The following is a 25221-nucleotide window of genomic DNA, read 5'->3' on the forward strand; positions in this document are numbered from 1 at the left end:
TGACACAAAATGCAAAGCCACTAATTTATCCCAAATCAACCAAAATACTGGAGATATCAAAGAGTAATTGCTGAGTTTTGCTGCTTCTGCTTTTAAATGAGCAGCCTGTGCTCAATAATGCAGCTCCAGGTGTGCCAGGTTCTGAATTTCTTTATTATCTGGGAGTTTTCAGAAGTGTTTTTATTTTAGTCCAGACTGGGTGACTGTACATAAAAACATACCTCAATTTCTGAATGCCCACAGTGGTCAGCCCCACTGCAATTAAGCATCCATCAGGAAATAAATCAATGATTGAGAAAATCAGCCTTTGTTTGGCACTGGGCAGCCAAGTCCTGGTGGGGATGGTTGGCCCTGCAGTGCTCTGGCAAAGCTCTCCTCTCACAGAGCCAGGAGAGCAAATTCCAGTGGGAAACCTCCCAGGGCAGGGCTGGGATTGTTAAACCCATTAAACCTGAGATATCTGAATGGGGAGATTTCTTAAATATGGGTTTTCTATGTTATTTGTTTATTTATCTGCAAACTCTTGCCCAGACTCTGTAGCAAGTCCTGCTGGTGCACAGAGGGCAGAGAAGTTGGGCAGGAGGAGATTTGGACTCTCAGAAATTCCACTGTTTGGGTAAAAAAAATCCATCAAAATGAAGCTGTTTCTGTTATTTAAATCATGATCATTTGTTTCACCCCACACCATGCTGAAAATGGAACTTTATCTAGGAATGGGATTTTAAAAGTTTTCCATAAACAAACCTGCTCTACTTGCAGGCAACAAAATTGTGGATTTCCCATATTTTCTAACCTCTTCAACTACTTTTGACATATTTTTAGAGAAGCCTCTTTCAAATTTTCCATAAAAATCAAGAAAATGGGTTAAACCACCCAGTGACTCTGCTCTGGGTTTTCAGAGCTTGTTCCTTGACCATAATATTTGTGTATAAAACAATAATGATGGTCAAACACCCACTCAGAGCTGCCTGTCAGGCCCTGAGGTGAATTGTGCTGGAGGAAATTCTGCAGAGAAAATGACATTGTCCATGAGAATCACCATAAATGCAAATGTTTGTGGGTGTGTGAGCAGCTGAGGCTGAGGGAAATCCTGTTAGGGAAATGTCCATTCAGTCCTGTTGCATTACCCATGAAGGAATAAGGGATTTATTTCCTCAATGGGAGGAAAGAAGGAAGGAATTGGTGCTCCAGAGGCACAATGTCCGTGGCCTGGTGACATCAGAGAGAGCAGAGCATTGCCAGCCACATCCTGGTTCTGTGTGCTGACAAAGAAAGGAGTGGCACAGGGCTAATAAACCAATTATAATCTGTGTATTCTCCATTTCCATGCTGCAGTTTATCCACTTTTATTGTCCCATGTGCAGAGAGAAAATTGAACCACACGTGGACATAGTGTAAATAACAAATGTGGGAATTCCAGAGAGATAATTAATCCATCAGCAAACTCCCTGCTCCTGGATTTTCATAGGATCAGCCACAGCTCTCTCACTTCCATCTCTTGGATTTAGTGGAATTTTTAAAGGATAATACTTCTGATGAGCAGCAAATTGCTTACAACCTGAAGTTTTGATGATGACCAGAAAATGCAGTTATTGAGTTTGATCTTAGCTAAAGGGATTACATTTAATTGGGAAGGATCTCCTCATGGAGTTATTTGGAAATGGAGAATTCAGCATTAGTCTACTGTCCATAAAAGTCCTTTTAAATCATAATCCTTGGTAAGATAAATTACATTTCTTATTAAAATACTTTTTCTTGCCTTCCTAAAAGTATTGGTAGAGAATCTAAACCATTGGCATCAAAACTCACAAAGAGCAAGGAAGAATATTGCTGAGGCACAGAAATCACACAATCTGAAATGCAACATGTTCCAAAGGTTATTTCAGTCAAAAGCCATTCTGAAAACTGTCATTTTTGCTGGAGGTGGTGCCCCCTCACTGCAGTATTTTGGTTATTTGCATCCCAGCGACACCTTGTGGCTTCTCTTCTGCAATAAACCACTTGGGGAATAAATAGAATAAATTTATTATTTATTATTACAATGTATTGCATCCTGTTCCATAAGCTGTATCACATTAAAAATTTATTTTTCTATAGATTTTACAAAGCTGAAATGCTCCATACTCGAAAATTTTTCCTCATATTACTCTAATGCATTTCTTTCTTTTCTAATTGTTATTTTAATGTGGAATATATTTTAATTGGCTACATTAATGTGCACATAAATAACTGTGTATATATATATGTGTGTGTGTGTGTGTATATACACACACACAATGTTTATCTTTGTGTGCTTATTTTGATCAAAAGGGGGTTTTAAACTCTTAGTTTTTATGTTAGTGAGAATAAAAGAACAGCTGTTACTCTTTTAGATCCTAATATAAACACAGGGAATTAAGAAAATCAGCAGAAAATAAACAAGTAGGAGCCTGAGCTCACCACAATCTTGTAAAAGGCCACATCTGGGGCACAGTAAAATTTGTTTATCACAAGTATAAAATGATGGAGGGGTTTTTTTCCTACACTGATGTTATTTTGTCCACTCTTGAACAAGACCCCAGGTTCTGCATGTGAGGGACAGAGGCCCAAGAGAGGCAGGACCCAGCTGGAACTGCTGCATGAGGGATGTTCATGTGTTTGAAACAGTTCCTACTCCATTAACAAAGTGTGATTTATTTTAAGCATTTGAACTCCACATGCAGGTATTGCAATGTATCAAAAACACAAAGTTCATGCTGGAAAATAAACCCTAAAAACTTTAATATTGATAAGGACACAACATACAAATAACTGAGCAGGAATTGTACTGACAAAGTGATGGTGAAAGTGGAAATAATTGGTTTAAAATCCTTCCTGAGCCCCTGCACCAGCAGATGGAGTGAGAGCCAAGGGAGCTGCTCAGAGCTGGGTTTGAGTCTCGGGTAAATAACCGGGGATAAATCTGTGCAAACTCTGGGATTTCACCTGTGGATGTACCCACAAAAGGAGGGTGATTTAATCAGAACATTGATAATGGGTATCCTGCTCAGCTTGGTTCAACTTGCCAAGAAATAACCAAGGGTGCCCTTCTGAGGGGATCTGATGGCCTTAAGATTATACAAAAATACACTAAAGGTCATATGTGAAAGGTTTAGGGTTATTTGGTCAAAATTTCCACTGAGAAACAGAAATTTCCATCAACAGAAAGGTGTCCAAATTAAATAAAGTTTTCTGGGTGTACCCTGATTTTTTTTTTTATTTTTAATTTCTGAGTACTCTATATTGAATGCCTATCACCAGCAGTGTACCTGGAAAAATAAATGACTTCTTCAGAAAAGTTAACAAAGCTTGGTAAGATAGAAATTTGCTCACAAAGCACTGGTTAGAAGAGGATCCCAAAGGAAAAACCCCTGACAGGGACAGACTTCAGGCCCAGGAGGATTTGGATGACCTCAATTGTCTGTAGGATCCAGTGCTTCAGCCTTAGTGCTGATTTTTCATTCAGAAAGCCACAAAGCACTGGTAAAACTGAAAAACAAAACAATTCTTGTACTTAAAAGATACTTTTCCACATTTCTCTTAAACATAACAACAGGAATATTCTCTTTTTGTCTTCATTCACACAACAAAGTGATGCTTTTCCTAAGCATCACTTATTGCCTCCTGCCAGATGATCTCCTGATCATCTCCCAACCTGCCAGTGATGTTGGGAATTCTGACACTCCATGGTCCCTTCCCCTCAATAACAAGAAAATATTTGGGATGTAGAATAACCCTGAGCCCACCACAATGGAGGGACCTGTCTGTATTTGGTGGACTTCTGTGAGAAGCAGCTTTTTCATCCCATAAGCATTATTTTGGAAACTGCAGGAATTCTCCTCATTCCATTCTAGAGCAAAGCTCATCCTTTACCAGAAAAGAGCCAGGGCAGCAGTGAGGGCATGGCCACAGGGCAGGGAAAAGCTGCCACAGACACAAACAGGGCAGCCCAGGCTGGACCCCTCTGTTCTGTCATGGCGCTGCATGGATAACATCCTTTGTTGGGTTTTTTATTATTATATTATATTATATTATATTATATTATATTATATTATATTATATTATATTATATTATATTTATTATCTGTTATATTCTATTACATGTTATATATCATATATCATATATCATATATTGTATATTATATTGTATAATATAATATAATATAATATAATATAATATAATATAATATAATTAATATAACATAATATAATATCTATTATTTTTATTATTTTTTTATATTATGTATATCTATTTTACCCTCTGATTTTTTATTTAAGCTGAACCTAACAAAATCCCTTTTTTTTTTTTTTGGAGGCTTTTCCTCATTCTCCCTTCCTTTCCCCAACCTGGTGGGGTTTTTCTCTCTACTTTTTTTTTTTTTTGTTATTATTCCCTGTCTCCACTTGACTTTTCTGTTTGATTTCTCTGACCTTTAAATCACACCCAGTTCAGCAGAGGGGATTGGCTTTTCTCCATGTTTAACTTGCAGGAATTCTGTCCCTCTCCCCAGAATAAATCCCTGCCATGGTTTATTTTCAATAACGACCACGTGTGTCAAAATCTTTAAACAAGGAGAAGCACCAAGAGAAATTATGGAAGAATCCAAAGCCAGAGCAGCTCATTTTCAATTTTTCTTGATTTTTCCATAGAAAAAAAGTAAAAATAAGCAGCCCTCACACACAGCCACACTTCCAGCTCTGGAATGTGGGGATGGACTTGTGAAGCTGCCAGCAGAGCAAACTTGTGTTCAGCTGCTTCAAAATCCCCCTCCAGGGTCTTGCAGCTTCTAGCAGAGACTTTTCAGAGCTCAGAGCAGCCCTAAAGCTCCTGAGGGTGTTTGAGGGCAGCAGCAGCACCATGAGGAGCAAGAAGAGGAGCTGTGGGTGGTTCTTGGGTTTGGTTCTCACCAGAGCCCCAAAATTCACTTTATTTAGGGACAGCTCAGGTGTCTCACCCAGTGCCTCTTTTCAGTGCCCCCTCACACTCCACTGTGACCCTAAAAACACAAAATGGGGGTTCTCAGACTGAGCTTGAAGTTGCTTCAGCAACTTTTTCCCAGCCTCTCTCATTTCCAAAGATAAACTTCAACTCTGAGTGGATCCAGTAGTGATGGATCTCTGCAAGGTGAACTTCTGCAGCCTTTAAGCTCCTCCTGTTCATGCAGGATCTCTTGCCATCCCACATTTCAAAGCAGCCATAAAAATAACCTTCTTTTTGTTAAAACTGGAGGAGCAGACACAGCACAGCATCACCCAAAATCCCTGGGCTCGGGGTCAAAGCTTCCCTACAACTCCAGCCCTCAGCACAGGATTTTGGCACTGTCCAGCCCCACCTGACCCATTGAGAATGGGGAGGTTCCTCTGTAGGCTGGGAAAGGTGAGAGAAATCCTCTTTGCCAGTCACAGGGTGTTCTCCTGCATCTCCTGGACTCTTGTTTCTGCTTTTCCATGTTTTGGAGCTGTTCCCTGCCCCAAGCTCCCTTCACTCCCAGTGTCAGCACACGGGGGAGCTCGCTGCCATCCCAAATTCCCTCCCTGTTTTTGTCTTCTGGAAAGAGCTGCCTCAAAGCTGCTGTGCCACTGCGTGGTTTCACTGTCCCCTTCTCCAAAAGCACAACTGGAAATCGGATTTCTTCAAGCAGTAAAAGAGCTGAAGATGAAATTCAAAAAGCATCCTTGTTCATTGTAATTATTGCCTGCTTCTGGAAGGAAGCAGAAAGCTTCCATAGCTGATGGCACCTCCGAAATGCATTTTCCCTGAGAAGTTTCTGTAGAAACCTCAGCAAACTGAGCGATGGGGTTGTTTTATTTTTTGTGCAGCAGAATAACAGAAAATAGGGCAGGAAGGGACAGTGGGAACTGAGCTGTTCCAGTATCTCAGGAAAACACTGGAGTGTCCATGAGAACAGCACTGAGCTCCTGCCGGGTGCTCACCTGCCCTGAGCCACCTGCTCTGCTCTCTCTTTTTTCTCCAGCTGAAGAAAAAAATGATTATTTGGAAAAAAAAAAAAAGATCTTGAACGTCACAACCCAAAACATTCTATGATTTAATTATTTTTAAGACCGCTTCAAAAAGGAAGCCATTGTCTGGGAAGTAATTAGTTATCTAGCAATGGAAAACAGACTGTAAAATCCAGGTTAGAACACTCTTTAATTTTTTTTAAGGGCCCTTTCAGTGCATTTTTAAAATACTATTCCTAGTAAAATTCTCACTATTTAGCTTTTTTTCTGCCCTGAGCAGGCATTTCCTACCCACTCAGGGGAAATGACAGGTTTTGCAGAGGTTCTTTGGAAACTTAGTTGGGCAACAGCAAAAGCTGCTTGAAGTTTTTGAATTCTTTATCACAACTTCAGCACAAAGGAACCCCAGGCTGGCCCCATTTTTGCTGAGTGTGTTTTGCACACAGATTCCCTCAGTGCAGAAGGACAAGGCTGGACAGAGAACTCCAAAATTGTGTAAAAAGGAGAGAACTCTTCTCTTGCTGCCCTCCTTGCACAGACAGCAGGAAGGTGGATTTTTAAAATCTCGTCTCTCCATTGTAGCTGTTTCTCTCAGTCCACAGGGAATATAAAAACCAGCAAACAGCAAAATTTGTTGTGGGAAATGGATTTGTAGAGAGTTTTCAGGGCTTGACAGAAGGCTTACATAGTATGCATTTATATGTAAACTTTGAGATAAGAAATGTTGACTTAGAAATGCTCTAGAATAAGACAGATTTGTTGAAAGAGAAATAGAGTTAGAAAAAAAGTTTTAAAGGATGGTTTTGTAAATAAGACTAGATACTTTAGATAAATAGAACTATGAAAGATGCATTGTAGTAGGACCTATGAGGAGTAATTTTAGATTATTAGCTTTAAAGTATCTACAGCAAAAAGCTGACAAACTAAGAAACACTTATAGTGTTTTGTAATTGGGAAATTGTCACCTTCGAATTATGATAGTGTGAATTATAACACCTGCACTGCCTCATGAGACTGAAAACAGGATAAGTTTTTAAAACACGTCTCAGTTACCCCATCTCTGGGTAGAAAAAAGCATCACCCAACATTCCTGGTCCTGTTCAGGGGCACACAGTGGGGCAGCTGCATCACCTGGGCACAGCCTCCTGCACCAGGGGAGGGTCTGAGCCAGGGATGCCCCAGCCCCACTCACTGCACACTGAAGGGATAAAGCAGGAAGCTACAAGTCACTGAGAAATTCTGTATTTTTGGATGTTCCACGGCAGGATTTCTCTGCTTTGCTAAATTACACACCATGGGCTTGTTTGCAGCCCAGGTTTATTCAGTTTATACTCATTTTGTCTTGGTTTGGCCTTTGGCTTGAAACTGCCCCCAGTTTCTGTTCATAAAACCCCTTTATTTTACTAACTAAGCAGATAGGTTCTTCCAAAGCTGCACTGAGTTGTGAGGGGTTTTCACTGCACAAATCGTCCCCATTAGATTTCAGTTACTGAGTCAGCTCTGCCTTTGTGACTGATTTATTTCTTATTACAGAAGAAATTATAATTATATTTTATATTTTATAATACTATAGTTATATTAATAGCATAATTATTAACATAACTATATTATTGTATAATATAATATAATATAATATAATATAATATAATATAATATAATATAATATAATATAATTAATATAATTAATATAATATGCAAATAAAGTAATGTTTTATATTATATATACTATAGATATTATAATATAATACATGTTCTATATTATTTTTAGTAATTATATTATAATTATTATAATATTTTTTAGCTCCACTGATCCATTTCATTCTTTCTTTAGGATATTTTGGCCCCACAGTCTTCCAGCCCTGCATCATCTACAGGTTCTAGTAGCCCACACCTACTGTTTTTGTGCCAACTTTATTAATTAATAATTCACTTGAGTTCTGCATCCCACTAAAGTCCTTCCCAGTATTTTTTGTACAATAACTGCTTCTTTCTTCAGCAGCCAATTCCTTTCCCTCACTGCAATATTAGTGCTTTACCTTCTCCAGTGTAACTTGGCCATTCCCAATTTTCAGAGGCTTCGTTTGGAATTCTGTATTTCATGAGTCAGCTGGTTTTCATTTCTGAGACGAAGAATGTTTCATTTTTACCTGCATCTCATTTTTAGCTTTTATCCCACCTGCCATCTTGTCCTTCCTCCTGTGTTTATCATCATCTATAACACTTCAAACACTCATTTACTATTTACCCTCCACTTAATCTTTATCAATAACTCTCAGCAATCACTTTTTTTCTTAGTTCTCTTTTTACTTAAATGTTTTACTATTTATTCCTGTTTCTTTATAAACTCTAACTCAGCTCATATTTTGGCAACTCTCAATTGATCCCTCTCTCCTTCTTGACCTGAAAAACATGGCTTTCCCCTCAAAAATTGAAATACCTATGAAAAGCTCCTGTCCTTGCATTACAAAGAAAACCAAACGAGACCCAAAAACAACTCTACGTGCTCCAAGTACAGTTCACAAAGTCTTCAACCTCAGCCAAATCAAAATCAATTTTTGCTGGGACTCTGTTTAGCATCTCTTTTGCCCAAGGGCTATTTCCCTGCCAAGTTGCTGCTTTTGCTCCCACCCATTTCAACATTCTTCAGACTGTTCAAAATTCAAGTGTCTGTGAATCCAATCTGCATTTATATAAAGGTAGAAAAAGAAATAATGCCTTGATCAAATCCTAATGCAACTTATTTGAGGAATAAACAGCTTTTCCTGTCAGTTCTACCCCTAAAACCTCTAAGGAGACAATTTCAGGTAAGTGTGGAAAGGAAGTGCCACAGGGACATCTAGAGACATTTACATTCTAGATAATTAGTGGGGTTTGTGCTCTGGCTGTAATTAACCAATATTCCTAAAGGTCATTATGCAGCCAAATCCTCACTTGTTCTACCCAGGCTGAGAAATCCCTGCAGTGGATTTGCAGCATTCGTGGAGGCTTCCCCAAGTGAAGCTGTATTTTGGGGGACATTTATATAAAGAGCAAACCCCTGTGAGCAGGAGAGCCCCTTTGGGCAGCCCCACAGAATGTTCCTGTCAACAGCAGCAACCCCTTCTCCCGGGGAATTTGGGTGGGATGTGGAAATTGCGTTCCACAAAATGAAAACCAAAGGGGCTCCTCAGCCATCAGCCACCACACCTCACTCAGGTAATCCTAAACCATCCCAAACTCACTCCTGAACCACTGATTCTGCCCCAAACCATCCCAAACACAATCCTGTGCCACTGATTCTGCCCCAAACCATCCCAACATCACTGGTTCTACTCTTTAGCTCCTAAACCATCACACACTCCTGATTCTGCCTTTAACCATCCCAAAGACACTCCTGAACCACTAATTGTGCCCCAAACCATCCCAAACTCACTCCTGAACCACTAATTCTGCCCCAAACCATCCCAAACACACTCCTATACCACTGATTCTGCCCCAAACCATCCCAAAAACATTCCTGAACCATTGATTCTGCTCTTTAGCTCCTAAACCATCACAAACACACTCCTGATTCTGCCTTAAACCATCCCAAAGACACTCCTGAACCACTGATTCTGCCCCAAACCATCCCAAACATACTACTGAACCACTGATTCTACCCTAAACCATCCCAAACACACTCCTGCACCACTGATTCTACTCTTTAGCTCCTAAACCATCACACTCTCCTGATTCTGCCTTAAACCATCTCAAAGACACTCCTGAACCACTAATTCTGCCCCAAACCATCCCAAACTCACTCCTGTACTACTAATTCTGCCCCAAACCATCCCAAAAACATTCCTGAACCATTGATTCTGCTCTTTAGCTCCTACACCATCAACAAACACACTCCTGATTCTGCCTTAAACCGTCCCAAACACACTCCTGTACCACTGATTCTGCCCTTTAGCCCTGAGTTTCCAAATGAGGACCCTGCAGGTCCATTTTCCATGACAAAATCCTGCATTTACCCCTTGCTCCCTGCAGTGTTTGAACCCCAAATCCTGCATTTACCCCTTGCTCCCTGCAGTGTTTGAACCCCAAATGCTGCATTTACCCCTTTCTCCCTGCAGTGTTTGAACCCCAAATCCTGCATTTACCCCTTTCTCCCTGCAGTGTTTGAACCCCAAATCCTGCATTTAACCCTTGCTCCCTGCAGTGTTTGAACCCCAAATCCTGCATTTAACCCCTTGCTCCCTGCAGTGTGTGAAGCCAGCCTGCCTGCAGATCAGTTTTATTCCAAAACACGTTTGTGCTACAAGGTGGCAGGGGGGTGAATGTGGAGGCTGTGCAGCAAAAGAAAAACAGAAAAGCAGCAAGAGGGGTGAATCCATGAGCAGGACAGGTCTGGCCCAGCAGCTCTGCTCAGAGAGGAGCTGCCACAGCTGCTCTGGCAGCACCTTGCAGAGGTGAGGAGAACACTCTGCAGCTCATCTGCCAGCAACTGCTGCTCCAGAAGGAGCTGGATTTTATTAAAGGCCTTGGCTCAGGGCAGCAAACAGGGCTGGTTCAAAGCCTGCCTTTAATATCAAGTATCAAGGTTCTGACTGTCTGAAAGGAAAGGGCTGGATTACTACAGACCATTGAAAAACCATGAGTAAGATTTCTCAATTAGGAATGTAATGCTAATTAGACTTTTTTGGGTCAGCCTGGGTGGGTTGGCTAATTAGCCAAAGTAATATGCCCATGTGATTGGCCTGGAGTGTGGGTGAGGTTCCTGGAAGCACCAGGTGATATCTGGTGGAAAAAAAAATAATAATAAAAAAATGAAAAGGATGTGTGGGTGGTAAAATCAGGACAGCTGCAGTCAGTGACTGGGGAGGGGGAAATACACCTTGAACACAGAATGCACTGGAGGGAGAGAGCTGAGGGAAGGATGAGGGAGCTCCTGGAGTGTTTATTGAAAGCTTGGTTTGGGATGAAATCATTTCTTTGGGAGATGAGAGATATGCAGATTGCATAAGGGCTGCTGGTGCAGTTTGTGATAGAACCTGAGAGGTTTCAGAGCCAGAACAAATGGCAGATTTGCTCCAGCCTCAGGGCACGGGGCAGACAGGGGCCCTGCAGGGCTGTTCCAACATTACAGTGCATGTGATTTCGGCTGCCAGCCCGTGTTTCTAAATCACACACCAGTTTTACCTGCACAGCCTTTTGTTTTATGGAAGAAGGATAACACCCATATCCTCCCTGGGCACCCTGTGCCACTGCTGAGTGCTCCAGGCTGGGCTGTGGCCCTTGGGAAGGGGAGGGAGCCCATCAGGTGCTAATCATGACAATCCCAATTATTAAACCTGCTGTGTGCTTTCTAACAAACTCACGTGGGCTGGTTGGGACTGCAGGAAGAAACCCTTGGAGTTCCTGCAGCTCACTCCTGGTGGTTTCCCTCCCAGAGCTCTGTGCTCTTTCCCAGTGCCCAGCAGCAGAGTGAGGGGTGCCAGGGGCATCCCAGCCCTGGCACAGGCAGGGGCTGCATGTGGCTGGTGTGGTAAATCAAGGAGCACAGGTTGTGAGGATCATTTTTTGCTCCTCATTTGGGCTCCTGCAGGTTGGTAACTCTGAATAATGAGAGTTTTGGAGCTGCACTGTGTCCTTTTATTTATGCAGCTAAAGCAGACACAGCAACTTACACTCTAACATTTCCTGGTGGCTTTGCCTTTCCTTACAAAATTTTCTTATTTTCTACATATCCTCACCCCTTTAGTGATGCTCACCAGGCACTGTGGAACTGTTTCAGGTAAATCAAGGAGCACAGGTTGTGAGGAACATTTTTTACTCCTCATTTGGGCTCCTGCAGGTTGGTAATGCTGAATAATGAGAGTTTTGGAGCTGCCCTGTGTCCTTTTATTTGCAGCAGCTGCATGCACTGGAGGGCTCTTGTGCCATTTAGAACTCAGCAGCTGCATTGCTGGGCAGGAATTCAGAGCACCAGGAGCAAGATTTATTCTGTAAATAAAGTACTAGGAGCAGGATCAAATACAAATCTATCAGAAAAAAACCTCAGTAAGCTCTGCAAGAAACATGTTTAATTGATTTTGCATTTGCTCTTTAATAAATTCTGCATTTTTTTTCCTCTTGACAGATGGCAATTTGATTTCTGGATCCTTAAAAAATAATCCTAAGTTATTATCTCCAATGATTTAACATCTTTCAAGTTTCAAAATGTTAGAGATGGGCCTAAGACAAAGTTTGGATTCAAATACTCCTGTTCCCAGAGGGTGTTCTGCTCCAAGGTCTTGGTTCAGGCCCATCTTTTCCTTTCACAAGTATCCATGTGAAAAGGATGCTGCCAAATCAACCTCCTGTTTTGAAAAGTGAAGTATCACATGTGTTTCTAATAACATGTCAGATGGAGAAGCATGAAGTCATTTCAATTATTTTTATTGTTTGTCTGTGGTTTTTTGCTTTCTTCTTTCATTTTGCTTAGCAAAACAGTGAAGCTGGAGCAGCCCACCTCCCTCCCCACTTACAGCCAGCAAATCAAAGTGAAACTATCACTGGCAAAACTCCTGCTGTGCAAACACTTCTGGATACAAGTGAACATAATTAAAAATCGATTATTTCTTAAATTACACAAAGGTATCTGTTGAAATCCATTTCCTATTCAGTCTGTCCTGAAAAAAAAAAAAAGAGAGAGAGAGAGAGATGAATTGAAATACAGAAAAAAATTGGTTGCTGGTGCTGGGAACTGAGGATAAAGTCCTTCCCCAGATGGAGGTAAGGTTGGGAAGGCACTCCCTGCATCCTGATCACATGCTGCACAGGGAAAACAGTTTTTATAAGAGCTCAGCCTTGGACCAGCCCAGGATTCATATATCATGTCAGGCAGCAACTAAATTAAAAAATGGTATCTGGAATAAATTTCAAGTATATGTTCAGCCCCACCAATAAAGAGTTTTCTAATGAAAATAAAGACAAATTAGTGGAAAATTGGAACCGAGCTACTCTAATTTTTTTTTTTTTCTCTTCTGTTTTCAAATGTGTTTTCCAGAGTGGATCACTAAAGGAGCCAGAGCCAAACAAAGTCCCACCTCAGCGACCACCACCTCAAGGTTGTTTACAGTACATTCTCGACTGTAATGGCGTTGCAGTAGGACCAAAACAAGTCCAGGCTACTTAGATAACTGAGACCAAAAGCGAGGGTCAAAGCAAAAATGAAAAGTGAAAAACAAATCAAAACCCAATTGAAATCAGAGAAACAACCAATCTGAATGCAAGCATCCCAATTTTGTTCAGTTTGCCATTGTTTCAGTGCTGACCTGGACTGTGTTTTTTCTATGCAGTGTCAACTCTCCCGTCTGGTTGTTTCCTTGTTCCTGTCTGTGCGTGTAACGCTTTCCAACCTTCCTCTGTAAACTCGTGATTGCAGGGCTGCTGTCAACAGTGTACAAAGAATGTGCCTCTCTAGAGCCCAGTGCCATGTACAGCCTGGATGGTTAGACAGTATTTCTGGAGTATTTGATATTGTTCAGTACAATCCCCCCGAGGTGCAAGCCCCCCGTCCCTCCGCTTACTCTGTGAGTGTGTGCACACTGTACTCATAGCCTTTATTTTTCTGTGCGTGTGCATGACCAATAGGTAGGTGATTCCAGATATATTTTTAAAGTTTAGATTAGGATTTGCTAGTGAGGCTTTTTATTTATAATTTTATAAAGTTTATTAACCTTTGAGTTTTACTTCTATGCGAGTGGAAGTCTGCTATTTTGGTGACTCCATAAAAATACAGTTCTTCCCAAGGAATATTTAAAATATCTTCTATTTTACATACTGGTATTCATATTTTTAGTAATTCTGCATTAAATTATTAGCTACGAAGCTATGTAAATGGGCCACCTATGTGCAATATCTCAGTGAAAGTGTAAGTATTTAATGTATCCTGTTTCAATTAAGTAGTACCTTTTGTTGTCATTCTGAATTAGTAATCTATGGAGATTTTTAATGAAAACTAATGCAAATACTTTCAAAAAATCTTATACTTACCTAAGATTTAAATCCCAGGTTATTTGGTGAGAAGTACCTCAAGGACTGTTAAACTTCCTGTAAGAGCTCATTTCATTGCAAATACTGAGAAGTGAGGGGATGGCAGACCAAGGTACCTTTAACCAGCTGAGGATCCTGGGTTAGAAAATGCAAGGCAAAAAACTGTCAGTGGTTTTCTTTACCAACTCAGGTCTCCTATTTTACACCTGCAAGTTTCCAGAGAGCTGTAAAGAAAATCCAGTCCCGACGTTATCCACATAAATAGGGTTTCTAAGAACATGCAAAAGGACTTGAGGTGCCTGACAACTGCTAGATTTTCTGTAGGTAAATTTTTTGTGATTTTTACATAAGCAGTGCTAGGAGAACTCCACAGGCAGGCAGTTAATCTGTTGGGAAAAATCTAGCCCAGAATCACAAGCTGCACGCTGCTGGCATACCAGAAAGCTGAGTTGCAAGCCAGCCACAAAACTATAATTTTCATCTTGAATATGTACAAAGATGAGTAGTGGCCATTAGTTTAGTGCAAACAATTATGTTTAAAGGGAAAACAGCCTGATGTTCTACGTCTGTTTTCCCTACAAACACTGGAAAAAGTTATCAGTGAGTCTCATCATTCTTAGTGTTTCTTTTATTTGTACGAGCTGGTTGGTGAGATGAGAATTAAGGTATGCACTATTAGCTATTTAAATGTTTGTGGTAAGTGCTACTGTTTACTACCTATCAGTAAATTACATGAATATTTTGCTTTAGTGATCAGCATTTGTCTGGGTCAGTGATCGTTCCAACGATGGCATTGGCTATTTTGTTCTATGTCAAGGAAATCCCACCCAGAAATCAGGTTCACAAATCCTTTCCTCCAGACACCCTAAAAGAGAACAAACCATACTGCCCTGGGGTGGAGAACTGAATCTGATGACCGATTTTCCTTGCAAGCAGTTGGTATTTTTTTGCATGGAGTAGTGCCAGTATTCACAAGTGCTTTTCACAGGACATTTGTGTGTGTTTGTGTGTGTGTGTGTGGAAGACCTGGGTGTCTCAGACAGGATTCCAGCCTGTTCCCTGGGAAGGATTCGCAGGGGCACACACAATTCCTACATCCCACAGCCAAGAAACAAGCCAAGATGTCTCTCTGCATGTCAGCATGCTTAGGTGCAATATTGTGGGTAACAGGGAACAGATGTTTTACAGTGTAGGCTTAATGTTCAGTTCTGTTGAGTTATTTTTGGTAAAAGTTTCTTTCATGATTGTTGCCTTTTGTACAACCCAGCTGCAAGAAAGTGAGCAAACGCTGGAAATGTGACAGCAGTATATCTTTTATGTGAAATCTCTTGTACAGCTTAATGTGCAATAAAAGAAAGTTATATCTGTCTTCAGTGTAAAGTTTCTGGCATTCAAGCCTGTACGTACAAGTGGGGGAAAGAAACCTTTCTGGTTTTCAATATTGAGTGAAAGGAGACTAATAAGAAAAGGCTCCTTATTAAGATGTTGCAAGACCATGTTATCACCTTCAAATATTTCCTACAAAAGTGGTTCAAATTAATAAACAATGAAGGCACATTCCTTAACATTCAGTACGTGCTATTTATCTTTCTGCACCACAACACACTGCTACAATTGTGCTAAAACTCACTGAGGCATCAGCACGTGCTGTCCTCACACACACACACTGGAGTTCTTCTAGTAAGGGGAAAGTTAACTGTAAAAGCAATTTAAAAACAACAACAACAAAAAAATAATGTATTGCAGCAGTACATCTAGATATGATGGTTTGCTTTTGGAGACTTGAGCAGATTCAGTGTTTTAATTGCACTAAATATCTATGCAAGACTGAAAATTCCCAGAAGGTCTAGCTCAGTTGTGCTCTGTGGTATTTACAACAGCTCTTATCCTGAGTGAAGCACTGTACAAACAAATACTCAGAATGTCATCCCATCCTTTCTCCCCTCAAGTCAGATGTCCTGAGTGCATTTTCATATGCAAGGGTTAAAATTCACTTCCAACAATCATCAGTCCAGAAAACTCCAGTCAGACCTGGGAGCTGAGATAAAAGCAGCAAGCCCTGATGTCTGGCACATCATTATTTCAGCCAGAAAGCAGAAAAAACCCCACTGGTGATACTGTAGCATCTTTCAGCCGTGGGTTGCACAGCCTGAGTCTCTCCTGCATGTTGTGGTTTCCACTCCATGCAGTAGTTTGCCAGTGAAGTGCCTTCCTGGTAAAGAATTTGTAGTGATTTCTTGTGTTTCTTGTAATGTTCTTGACATATCTCACTAAAGGGTTAAGTAAGTTATGAAAATACTTTCAACCAGCCAGAAAATGAGAGTGTTTTACTGCTGTAAGAGTGAATCTAAGAGGAATATTACAGAAATTATTTTAAGACTTTGGAGGAAGAAAATATCTGCAATAACTACACAGAAAATAGTGAATGTCTTGCTGAATTAGATATTACTGCTCTGTTCAGTTACCTCACAGCCTCTCCTTGACTTGGGCCAAAACTGTTTTGGGTGTAACTCCATTGACTGAGTTTGAAATCAGTACCTGGGATAAGTGGGGTGCTATTTAGCGGTTTTAAGGCTGGTTCATGGGGGGCTCCAAGCAAGTTCCTCATGAGTGTGAGCAGTGCTCTTGCCTCCATTCGAGCACATGCGAGTAGGCTTTTACCTCGAAAGTAGCGTTAATCACGTTGGAGAGGATGGTTTTAAAGTGTTGGTTATGAAGTTCTAAATGAGGCCTCTTTGCAACTATAACATTATGAAGTTTTTCTTGTACTGAACCTAGGGGGCCCAGTGCAACCCCAAGGAATGCAATCCCAAAGCCAGGAGGCATTGCAGCCCCAGCGCGTGTTCCCCGCGGGGCAGGCAGCGAAGCCCGCAGCCTCGCAGCCCCAGCGCCCGCCCGGACCCACCACCCAGCAGCCTCGGCCCCAGGCCCAAGGTCCTCCCAGCTCCAGGTTATCAAAGGAAGCAGAGCCACAGCCACAGCCCCAGCCAGAGCCACAGCCGGCGCCGCAGCAGAAGCCGCAGTCGCACCCGCAGCTTAAGTAAGAGTCGCTTTATCCGCGCTTCTTCTCTCCTCATGGCATAGATTCTGTCTGACTGGGACTGGGGGGATGCTCTGACAGCCAGGGGGGAAATGAACGTGTTGTTCCCAAGTTTAAAAGGAGGTGAAATAGCTCAAAAAGCTTAATGCCTGGTAATGGAGTCAAGTAAACGGCTAGCGTTAGTTCTAGTCCCAAGTTTAAAACGAGTTTTTAGTCCCTGGTAATGGTGTAAAGTAAGCTTCTAGTCCCAAGTTTAAAATAAGTCTAAATAGTTCAAAAACTTAATCCCTGGTAATGGAGTAAACCAAGCTGCTAGCATTAGTTCTAGTCCCAAGTTTAAAATGAGGTTAATTGGCTCAAAAGGCCTAATCTCTGGTAATGGAGTAAAGTAAACTTCTAGTGCTAGTTCTAGTCCCAAGTTTAAAACAAGGTTAAATAGTTTAAAAAGCTTAGACCCTGGTCATAGGGTAAAGTAAGCCGCTAGCATTAGTTCCAGTCCCAAGCTTAAAATGAGGTTAAATAGCTCAAAAAGATTAATCTCTGGTAATGGAGTAAAGCAAGCTGCCAGTGCTAGTTCTAGTCCCAAATTTAAAACAAGGCTAAACAGCTCAAAAATCTAAATCCCTGGTAATGGAGTAAAGTAAGCCACTAGCATTAGTTCTAGTCCCAGGTTTAAAATGAGTTTTTAGTCCCTGCTAATGGAGTCAAGTAAGCCTCTAATGTTAGTTCTGTTCCCAAGTTTAAAATGAGGTTAAATGGCTCAAAAAGCTTAATCCCTGGTAATGGAGTCAAGTAAACTAGCATTAGTTCTAGTCTCAAGTTATAAACAAGGCTATATAGCTCAAAAAACCTATGCCTTGATAATGGATTAAAGTAAACTGCTAGCATTAGTTCTAGTCCCAAGTGTAAAACTAGGTTTTAGTCCGTGGTAATGGAGTAAAGTAAGCCTCTAGTGCTAGTTCTAGTCCCAAGTTTAAAAGGAGGTTAAATAGCTCAAAAAGCTTAATCTCTGGTAATAGAGTAAACCAAGGTGCTAGCATTAGTTCTAGTCCCAAGCTTAAAATGAGGTTAAATAGTTCAAAAACTTAGTCCCTGGTAATGAAGTAAAGTAAGCTGGTAGTGCTAGTTTTAGTCCCAAGTTTAAAACAAGGTTAAACAGCTCAAAAAACAGTCTCTGGTAAAGGAGTAAAGTAAGATGCTAGCATTAGTTCTAGTCCCAAATTTAAAATGAGGTTAAATAGTTTAGAAGGCTTAGACCTTGGTCATAGAGTGAAGGAAGCTGCTAGCATTAATTCTAGTCCTAAGTTTAAAATGAGATTAAATACCTCAAAAAGCTTAATCTGTGGTAATGGAGTAAAACAAGCTGCCAGTGCTAGTTCTAGTCCCAAGTTTAAAACAAGGCTAAACAGCTCAAAAATCTTAATCCCTGGTAATGGAGTAAGCTAAGCCTCTAATGTTAGTTCTAGTCCCAAGTTTAAAATGAGGTTAAATAGTTCAAAAGCTTAGTCCCTGGTAATGGAGTAAAGTAAGCCACTAGTGCTAGTTCTAGTCCCAAATTTAAAATGAGATTAAATAGCTCAAAAAGCTTAATCTCTATTAATGGAGTAAAGTAAATTGCTAGCATTAGTTCTAGTCCCAATTTTAAAATGAGATTAAATTAAAGCTTAAAAAGCTTAATCTCTGTTAATGGAGTAAAGTAAGATGCTAGCATTAATTCTATCCTGATCACCATGCAAAATTTAATCTGCCCATTGTGCAATTTCTGCCCCGGCCAGGTCTGAAAACTCATCATCTTTTTAGTCTTTGTTTCCTCCTTTTGGTGCCACTGACTCACGGGCTGGGTGTGCTGTCAGTCTGCCCTGCAAGAGGAAGTCTTATCTGCTTCAACTTTTAACCTTGCAGTCACTGAGACAACAGATTCTGTTTCCAAAGGCACAGTCCAGGCTGGGTCATGTTGTACAGTGGCTGCCAAATTGGTTCTCTCTGCTGCCTGTGGTTGTGCTCAAGCCCTGCCCAGAAAAGGCTGCACAAAACTCAAAATTAAAAAAAAAATAAAATAAATAAATTTTTAAAAAAGTGGTTGTCCCACTTCTGGAAGGTTCCTTACTGATTTACACCCAGTAAGGAATATGGAATATTCCCCTTGAGCTCAAACCCAGCCAACAGAAACCCCAGGGAAGCACCAGCAGAGCTCTGCAGTTTTCCAGCACAGCAGCCCTGACACAACCATTGCCAGGAGGGTCTCAGACACCTCTCCTCAGTCTGGGATGCACAAAGAGCTGCACAGAGGCTTTGTTTCCTCCCAGGAACACAGATCCCCTTGTTCCACCCACTCCTGTGCTAACACCAGGGGGAAACAACCCCGGGTCCTCCCTGAGCCCAGCTCAGTGCCAGGGACGTGCTGGATGACAGTATTGTGCAAAGAGGACAGTGTTTGCCTGGCCTCCCTGGCACAATGTATTTCTTTATTCTGTTTTCTGATCATAAGCCTCAAATTGATTCCTCCATGATTTCAGATTATAGAGAATAGAGAGGTGGAATTTTTAAGCAAGATGGAAATCAGTTTATAGTTTGAAACTTCGAGGGCTCTGCCACATGCTGCCTCCCAGTTTTCTCCTCTAAGCTTTTTGTTCACATCTAGATTCATTTTCCTCTTCTTCAAATGGAAGAGTCTCTCTTTAAAATAAAATAACAAAGGAGAAAGGAAAGTTTTTAAGATGCAAGCCATAATAAGAGCAGCTTTCTAAGTTTCAGAAGCAGTTTTAGGTGCACACCAAGGCTCAGATCTCCTGCCTGTAGGATTAACTCTATTTGCATGTGTATGCTTTGTATTCACCCACATGCTGTTGCCTAACCTGTATGTACATGTTATTAATCTGTGAATAAATATTTAATTAGGCTACTTATTGTGTTACTAATCAAGTCAAGTGCTGCTTCCCACCCTCCCTCTTTCAGTGAGTACAAACAAACATTTATCAGTCTATTCTCATTAGCACAACTATAATTTATGAAAAACCTAAAGCGCCTGCAGCACTGTTTGCTGTACATTATTAGTTTAGAAGGAGAGGAGCTGCAAACCATGAGGAGTCTGAGACAATTTGAATAAGGAAAGTGCTACAGTTTTACCAGAGCCAAAACTGAAATCTATTGTGCTGAGATAAAAATGAAATCAGGTAACTCCTTTTACCAATGTAGGGATGTCTTTGTAAAAATAACTCACTAATGTCTTCTATTTCAATTCAAGCCTCTTTTTTATACGTTATTTTATCAGACAAGTCACAAGTTAAAGTTTTAGACTATAGCTATTTTCCTCCTTGTTTTCCTTGTAATATTTTTCATGCTTATGGGAGCTCACACAGGAGTTACATGACAGAACTAAGAATGGAGTAGCATTGCCAGGCACTGCATACAGAAAAGAAAAAATATATCCAATTTGGGGTGTTTTCTCAAAGATATAAAATGTCTTTAAGCCTGGCAGAGGGAGAGCACATTACAGTTCAGGATTCAAACACTTGTAAAATACCTGATTTTTCTCTGTGCACAACCATTTGCAGCCTCACCAAAACACAATTATTTATCAGCCCTGTTGGGCTGTGATTTGGATTTAGTAGCCAGGCCCACATTTTCCTCAAGGCTCTAATTTGCACCATCCAATTCAGATCTGTAGAAAGAAAAGAAAACACCACTGTGTTCCTTGAAGGAAATGTTATCCTCAAGCCTTACTCTCAGTGCAGAATTACGTGGGACATAACAAAAATGGGTGAAAGCCAATTTTTGTCCAGCCAAGGGACAAATCTGTTGGAGCTTGGATTGTCTGTTTGGTCTGGCTTCTCCAAGGGGTTGTGGTTCCACTTGGTGTGCACCCAGTTATCCCATGGGATGCTGTGGAGGGAATTCCAGTGGGAATTTCTGTGATTTCCTCTGAATTTCCCCTCCCCTGATCCAAGTGCTGGGGGGTGGAGGCTGGGGGACAGCGTGACCATGCAGAATTGTTGTGTTTGTGTCTTGCAGCAAGTCTCAGTCCCTGACCAACGCCTTCAGCTTCACAGAGTCCTCCTTCTTCAGGTCGTCCGTGAACGAGGACGAGGCCAAAGCTGAGACCATCCGGAACCTGAGGAAATCCTTTGCCAGCCTCTTCTCTGATTAGCCAGCTTCGTGTAGAGTCTGAATGTCCCATAGGTTTTGTTCTCCCTGTGCCAGCACCCTTCTCTACTGTGCTCACTGTTGTACCAAGCAATATGTCCAACCCACAGAAACACAAATCAATAATAGCAGGAGGACTTTGGTGGGGGAGACGCCACGCAGGAACACGTGGAAGGCTCAGGAAGGAAGGAAGGAAGGAAGGGTTCCATTGCTCCCACAGAATGTCTGGTTCCGAGGTCCTTATCCATTGTAATTTTGTGGCCTTACTGTGACTGAAGTATATAATCCTATTTGAGACTCCTTTGTAGAATTGTGTTAATAAAGCATTGGGAAGGGGTTTCTCCTGGCTCTGCCCACCCCCAATGCATTGCAATGCATGTGTATTTCGTGTGTAAATGTTTTGTACTGCGCAAGTATAGTCTTGACTTGTTCTTGCCTCCCAGACTCAGGAGGCCATTCACACTGACATTCTTGTCCAGCCACATGAATAATGTGAGAAATTGAAGCAGTTTCTTCCTCCTTATCCAATCCCTCCATCAGCTGGTTGTGGACTTCTGATGTATTGCTGGGAGTTATCAGTACACTAAATGTCATAAATAGAGTGTATATGTACTACTGTATCTCCATATGTCTATTTAAAGAATTTATTTCCAGACTGTAACCATAACTGGGTTTAGTTGCAGAGAATATGCATGATGTTACCCTTATTTTTGTGAACACCTTCTAATAAATGTAAAGTCCCATGCCTGATTTAAAAAAAAAAATGTCTTCTACAAAGCTTGTTTAGACATCAATATATATTGTCTATTTTGACTGATATCAAGAGGGTAGCTTTATGATTATAAAATATTTGGACACAAACTACAGCTGTAAGAAAATAAACTATCACAATGAATTCCTTTGTTGAATCAGCATTATAAAAATACCCTATAAATTGTAGGAATCACATTTACATTTTCTACTGAGTTGTGTGGTTTAAAAGATTTTTTTTCTGACTCGTGCAAACAGAATTGATCCCAGACTTTGAGGCAGTAGCAGCAGATTTTAACAGAAGTTATCTGAGTCAAACTGAAAGAAGCTTGTTAGTGATCTCTAGATTACCCATTTCCAACTGATTTTCGTGTCATTCTGAATCTCTTATCATGAATTATATGTAATCCTTGCCAGGAAACGGTGCTAACAGAAGAAACAAGAAAAAAAATAACTGAATAATATTAACAGGGAGAGAAGATTAATGAGGGAGAGAAAGAGAACACCGTGGTGACTTACAAACCCCCTTGGATTTGTGGTGGGTGGGTTTGTAGGGACACCTCTGTTTGCCTCAGAAATGTCAGCTCCTGGAGACTTGGGAGCTGATGGAGCCTGGGTAAATCACAAGCACCTTTTGATGGCACAAACCCTTTCAGCAGTCAGGGCTGCTCTGGGTGCAGAGTTGGCAGTGAGAGTGGAAATTTAAAGTGCAGAGGAGCCAGGGCTGAGCTCCCACAGGAGCACCTGGAGTCAGCAGGCTGGGCAGGGAGTTCAGCACTCATCCCTCTGGAAAATGGGCAGCCCCAGCTCCCCCAGGAAGCACAACCAGCCCTTGTGGGACTGAGCACAGCAGCTGGGACCAGGCCTGAGCAACCCTGCCCAGAACCAAGGTGAATTTCTGGGTGAGTTTGCGCTGCAGCAATGGAAACGTCAACTCACAGCCCTCTGTGAGGGGGAATCTTGTCACTGTAGGACATGAAAAAACACAAGCACACACTGCTGTTCTCAAGGTGAAGGAAAAAGGGGACTTTGTTTTCTGAGTCCAACATTTATAATTTTCCAGGAGTGACAGTGGATTGGAGGGGGACAGTGCCACCTCTCCAATGACACTGGTCAAACCAACGGCCCATCAAATTTCTCCTCCTCCATGAAGGAATGCAAAACAATGAGTTATTTACAGAAAGTGTGTGAGAAAATTCACTACAAGAATGTCAACATCAGAAGGCTTAGAAAATCTTAAAAAAACAGGGTGACAGAATCTCAGCCCCTCATCTCTGGAGCAGCCCTTGGAGAAGTCTTTGACTGATAATTCTCTTTTCTTGCAGGAGGAAGGCACTGTGGACAGTGTAGCTTAGCTGATGAATTCTGTGGCCAAACAGAACTCTTTTTATTACTCATTAGTTCATAAATATCACCTAGATTTTGATTTTTTTCTTTTAAGCTTTGTCCCCTTCCTGCCCCCCCACTGGATTGAAGCACCCTTCACGAGGCTGCAACAACAACCTTGAGCACTTGGAGAGCCTTTCATGTCTGAAAAGCGCTTTACTTCTAGATTAGAGAGATTAATCAAAGTTGCTAACACAAATTAATTACTGCTACAGAGAAAGCATAGTAATTATGCATAGTTTGGCACGGTCCGTGATTAGTACATGCCTGGTTTCAGCAGTATTTAGCACAATCTGAATTACAGGTACTTCATTAGCCCAGGCCCCAGATTTCCACTCGAGGCAAAGTTTCTTGCTCATATAAAAATTCCCTCCCACCTCTTCCTGGGAGAAAACGGGTTTCACTACAGCCTTTGTTTTACCATCTGCAAGACAAAAAAGAAAGAAAGGGAAAAAAAAGAAAAAAAAAAAAAAAGGCAGGGAGGGGGATGATGCAATCCAAGGTGGCTGCTGGTGTTTACTCCCACACAGAGAACACTGCCTGCCCCAGTGCCAGCGTGCCAAGGAGTGTCACACACAAGCTGCTGCACGCTCCCCTCCCCGGGCTCTGCCTCTTGGCTAAGGCATTTCCATCTGGAGACACCTCCAGAGCAGAACCAGGGCAAAAATGGAGCTTTTGTGGAGGGCTGCTGGAGCTTGGATTGTCTGTTTGGTCTGGTTTCTCCAACTGGTGTGCACACAGTTATCCCATGGGATGCTGTGGAGGGAATTCCAGTGGGAATCTGGGTGTCTGTGAGGGCTCATCTCTGTGAGCCCCAGCCTGGGAGCACAGCTCTGTTCTTCATTTGCTTTTTTCCATGCATTTTCCATTTTACAGGGCCACAGCTTTCTAAGCACAGCACTCCCTCTTTACTCATCTTTCACTTAAAAATCAGGAAAAAGCTACAAGATAAACAAAGCTACAGGATCTCCTAATCAAGTTTAGTCTTTAGATGGAGATGGAGCCGTTCTCTGACCATTAGGCCTGGAGCCAATTCAAAATGCTGAAGCAGATTTCAAGAGATTGTAATTATGGTCGAAGTGACTAATCCAGCTTTGAAACAACCACTAACTCTCCAGTAAAAATTAGTCAAAATAGCACTGAGGTACTTTGTAAACACTGGGTGTACTTTGCATACTTCCTACCTGACAAAAACAAAGCCCCTTGTGGGAGCCAGGCCTGGCTCAGTGCAGGGATCACGTACAGGGAGCTCCTGTTTGTGAAGTTGGGGCAGGCTCTGCAGCTCTCTGGGCACTCACAGGGCTCTTGCCACCCTTGGGCTGAACACCACAAATAAATTTCCCCTTGTCCACCAGCAGCAGCTTCCAGCAGGGCTGGATGCGTCAGAGGTGGGAGCTGTGCTAGGCCTGGATGGATGGAGTGGCATCCCAAAGGACACAGCTTGGCAATGTTGGGACTGAGTTTCCTCCTCTGGTTGGATACTCAGCTGGCTCATCCATCCCTTGTGCACAGAATCCCAGCACATCTGAGCTGGAAGGGACCCACAAGACCATTGATCCAGCTCCTGGCCCTGCACAGACCCCAGCAATCCCATCCTGGCACCCCTGGCAGGGCTGTCCTGGAGCAATGGGGGCTGTGCCCATTCCCTGTGCACTGCCCAGCACCCTCTGGGGTAGAACCTTTCCTAATATCCAGCCCAAACCTCTCCTGGATCCTGTCCCTGGTCACTATTTGCCTTAAGTAATGAAAATAACTCAATTACAAAGGCAATCACACCACACCACATCCAAGAAAAAGAGCAGCTAGCATGGCAGAGCTCGGAAAATGCAAAGTACTTCAACTCAGAGGTTCAAATCCTCTCCCTAGCTTAACTCAAATCATCTCCCATGACTAACTACCCTCTCTTAATCAACCTCAACATTGCC

The 25221-nt window shown here is 41.7% G+C and overlaps 1 protein-coding gene across 1 annotated transcript in view; it reads left to right on the forward strand.

Moving 5' to 3' along the window:
* The window catches only part of SYN2 (synapsin II), a 191479-nt gene extending 169424 nt beyond the window's left edge, over window positions 1–22055 (forward strand). The window contains exons 11-13 of the mRNA XM_059480012.1: window positions 12989–13049; window positions 16756–17017; window positions 21029–22055. Of these exons, the coding sequence (XP_059335995.1) occupies window positions 12989–13049; window positions 16756–17017; window positions 21029–21164 (459 nt within the window). The 3' untranslated portion in view covers window positions 21165–22055. The remainder of the gene's footprint in view (window positions 1–12988; window positions 13050–16755; window positions 17018–21028) is intronic.
* Window positions 22056–25221: the final 3166 nt, after the last annotated feature.

This window comes from Ammospiza nelsoni, chromosome 11 (genome assembly GCF_027579445.1).
Source record: "Ammospiza nelsoni isolate bAmmNel1 chromosome 11, bAmmNel1.pri, whole genome shotgun sequence".
NCBI classification, from domain to species: Eukaryota; Metazoa; Chordata; class Aves; order Passeriformes; family Passerellidae; genus Ammospiza; species Ammospiza nelsoni.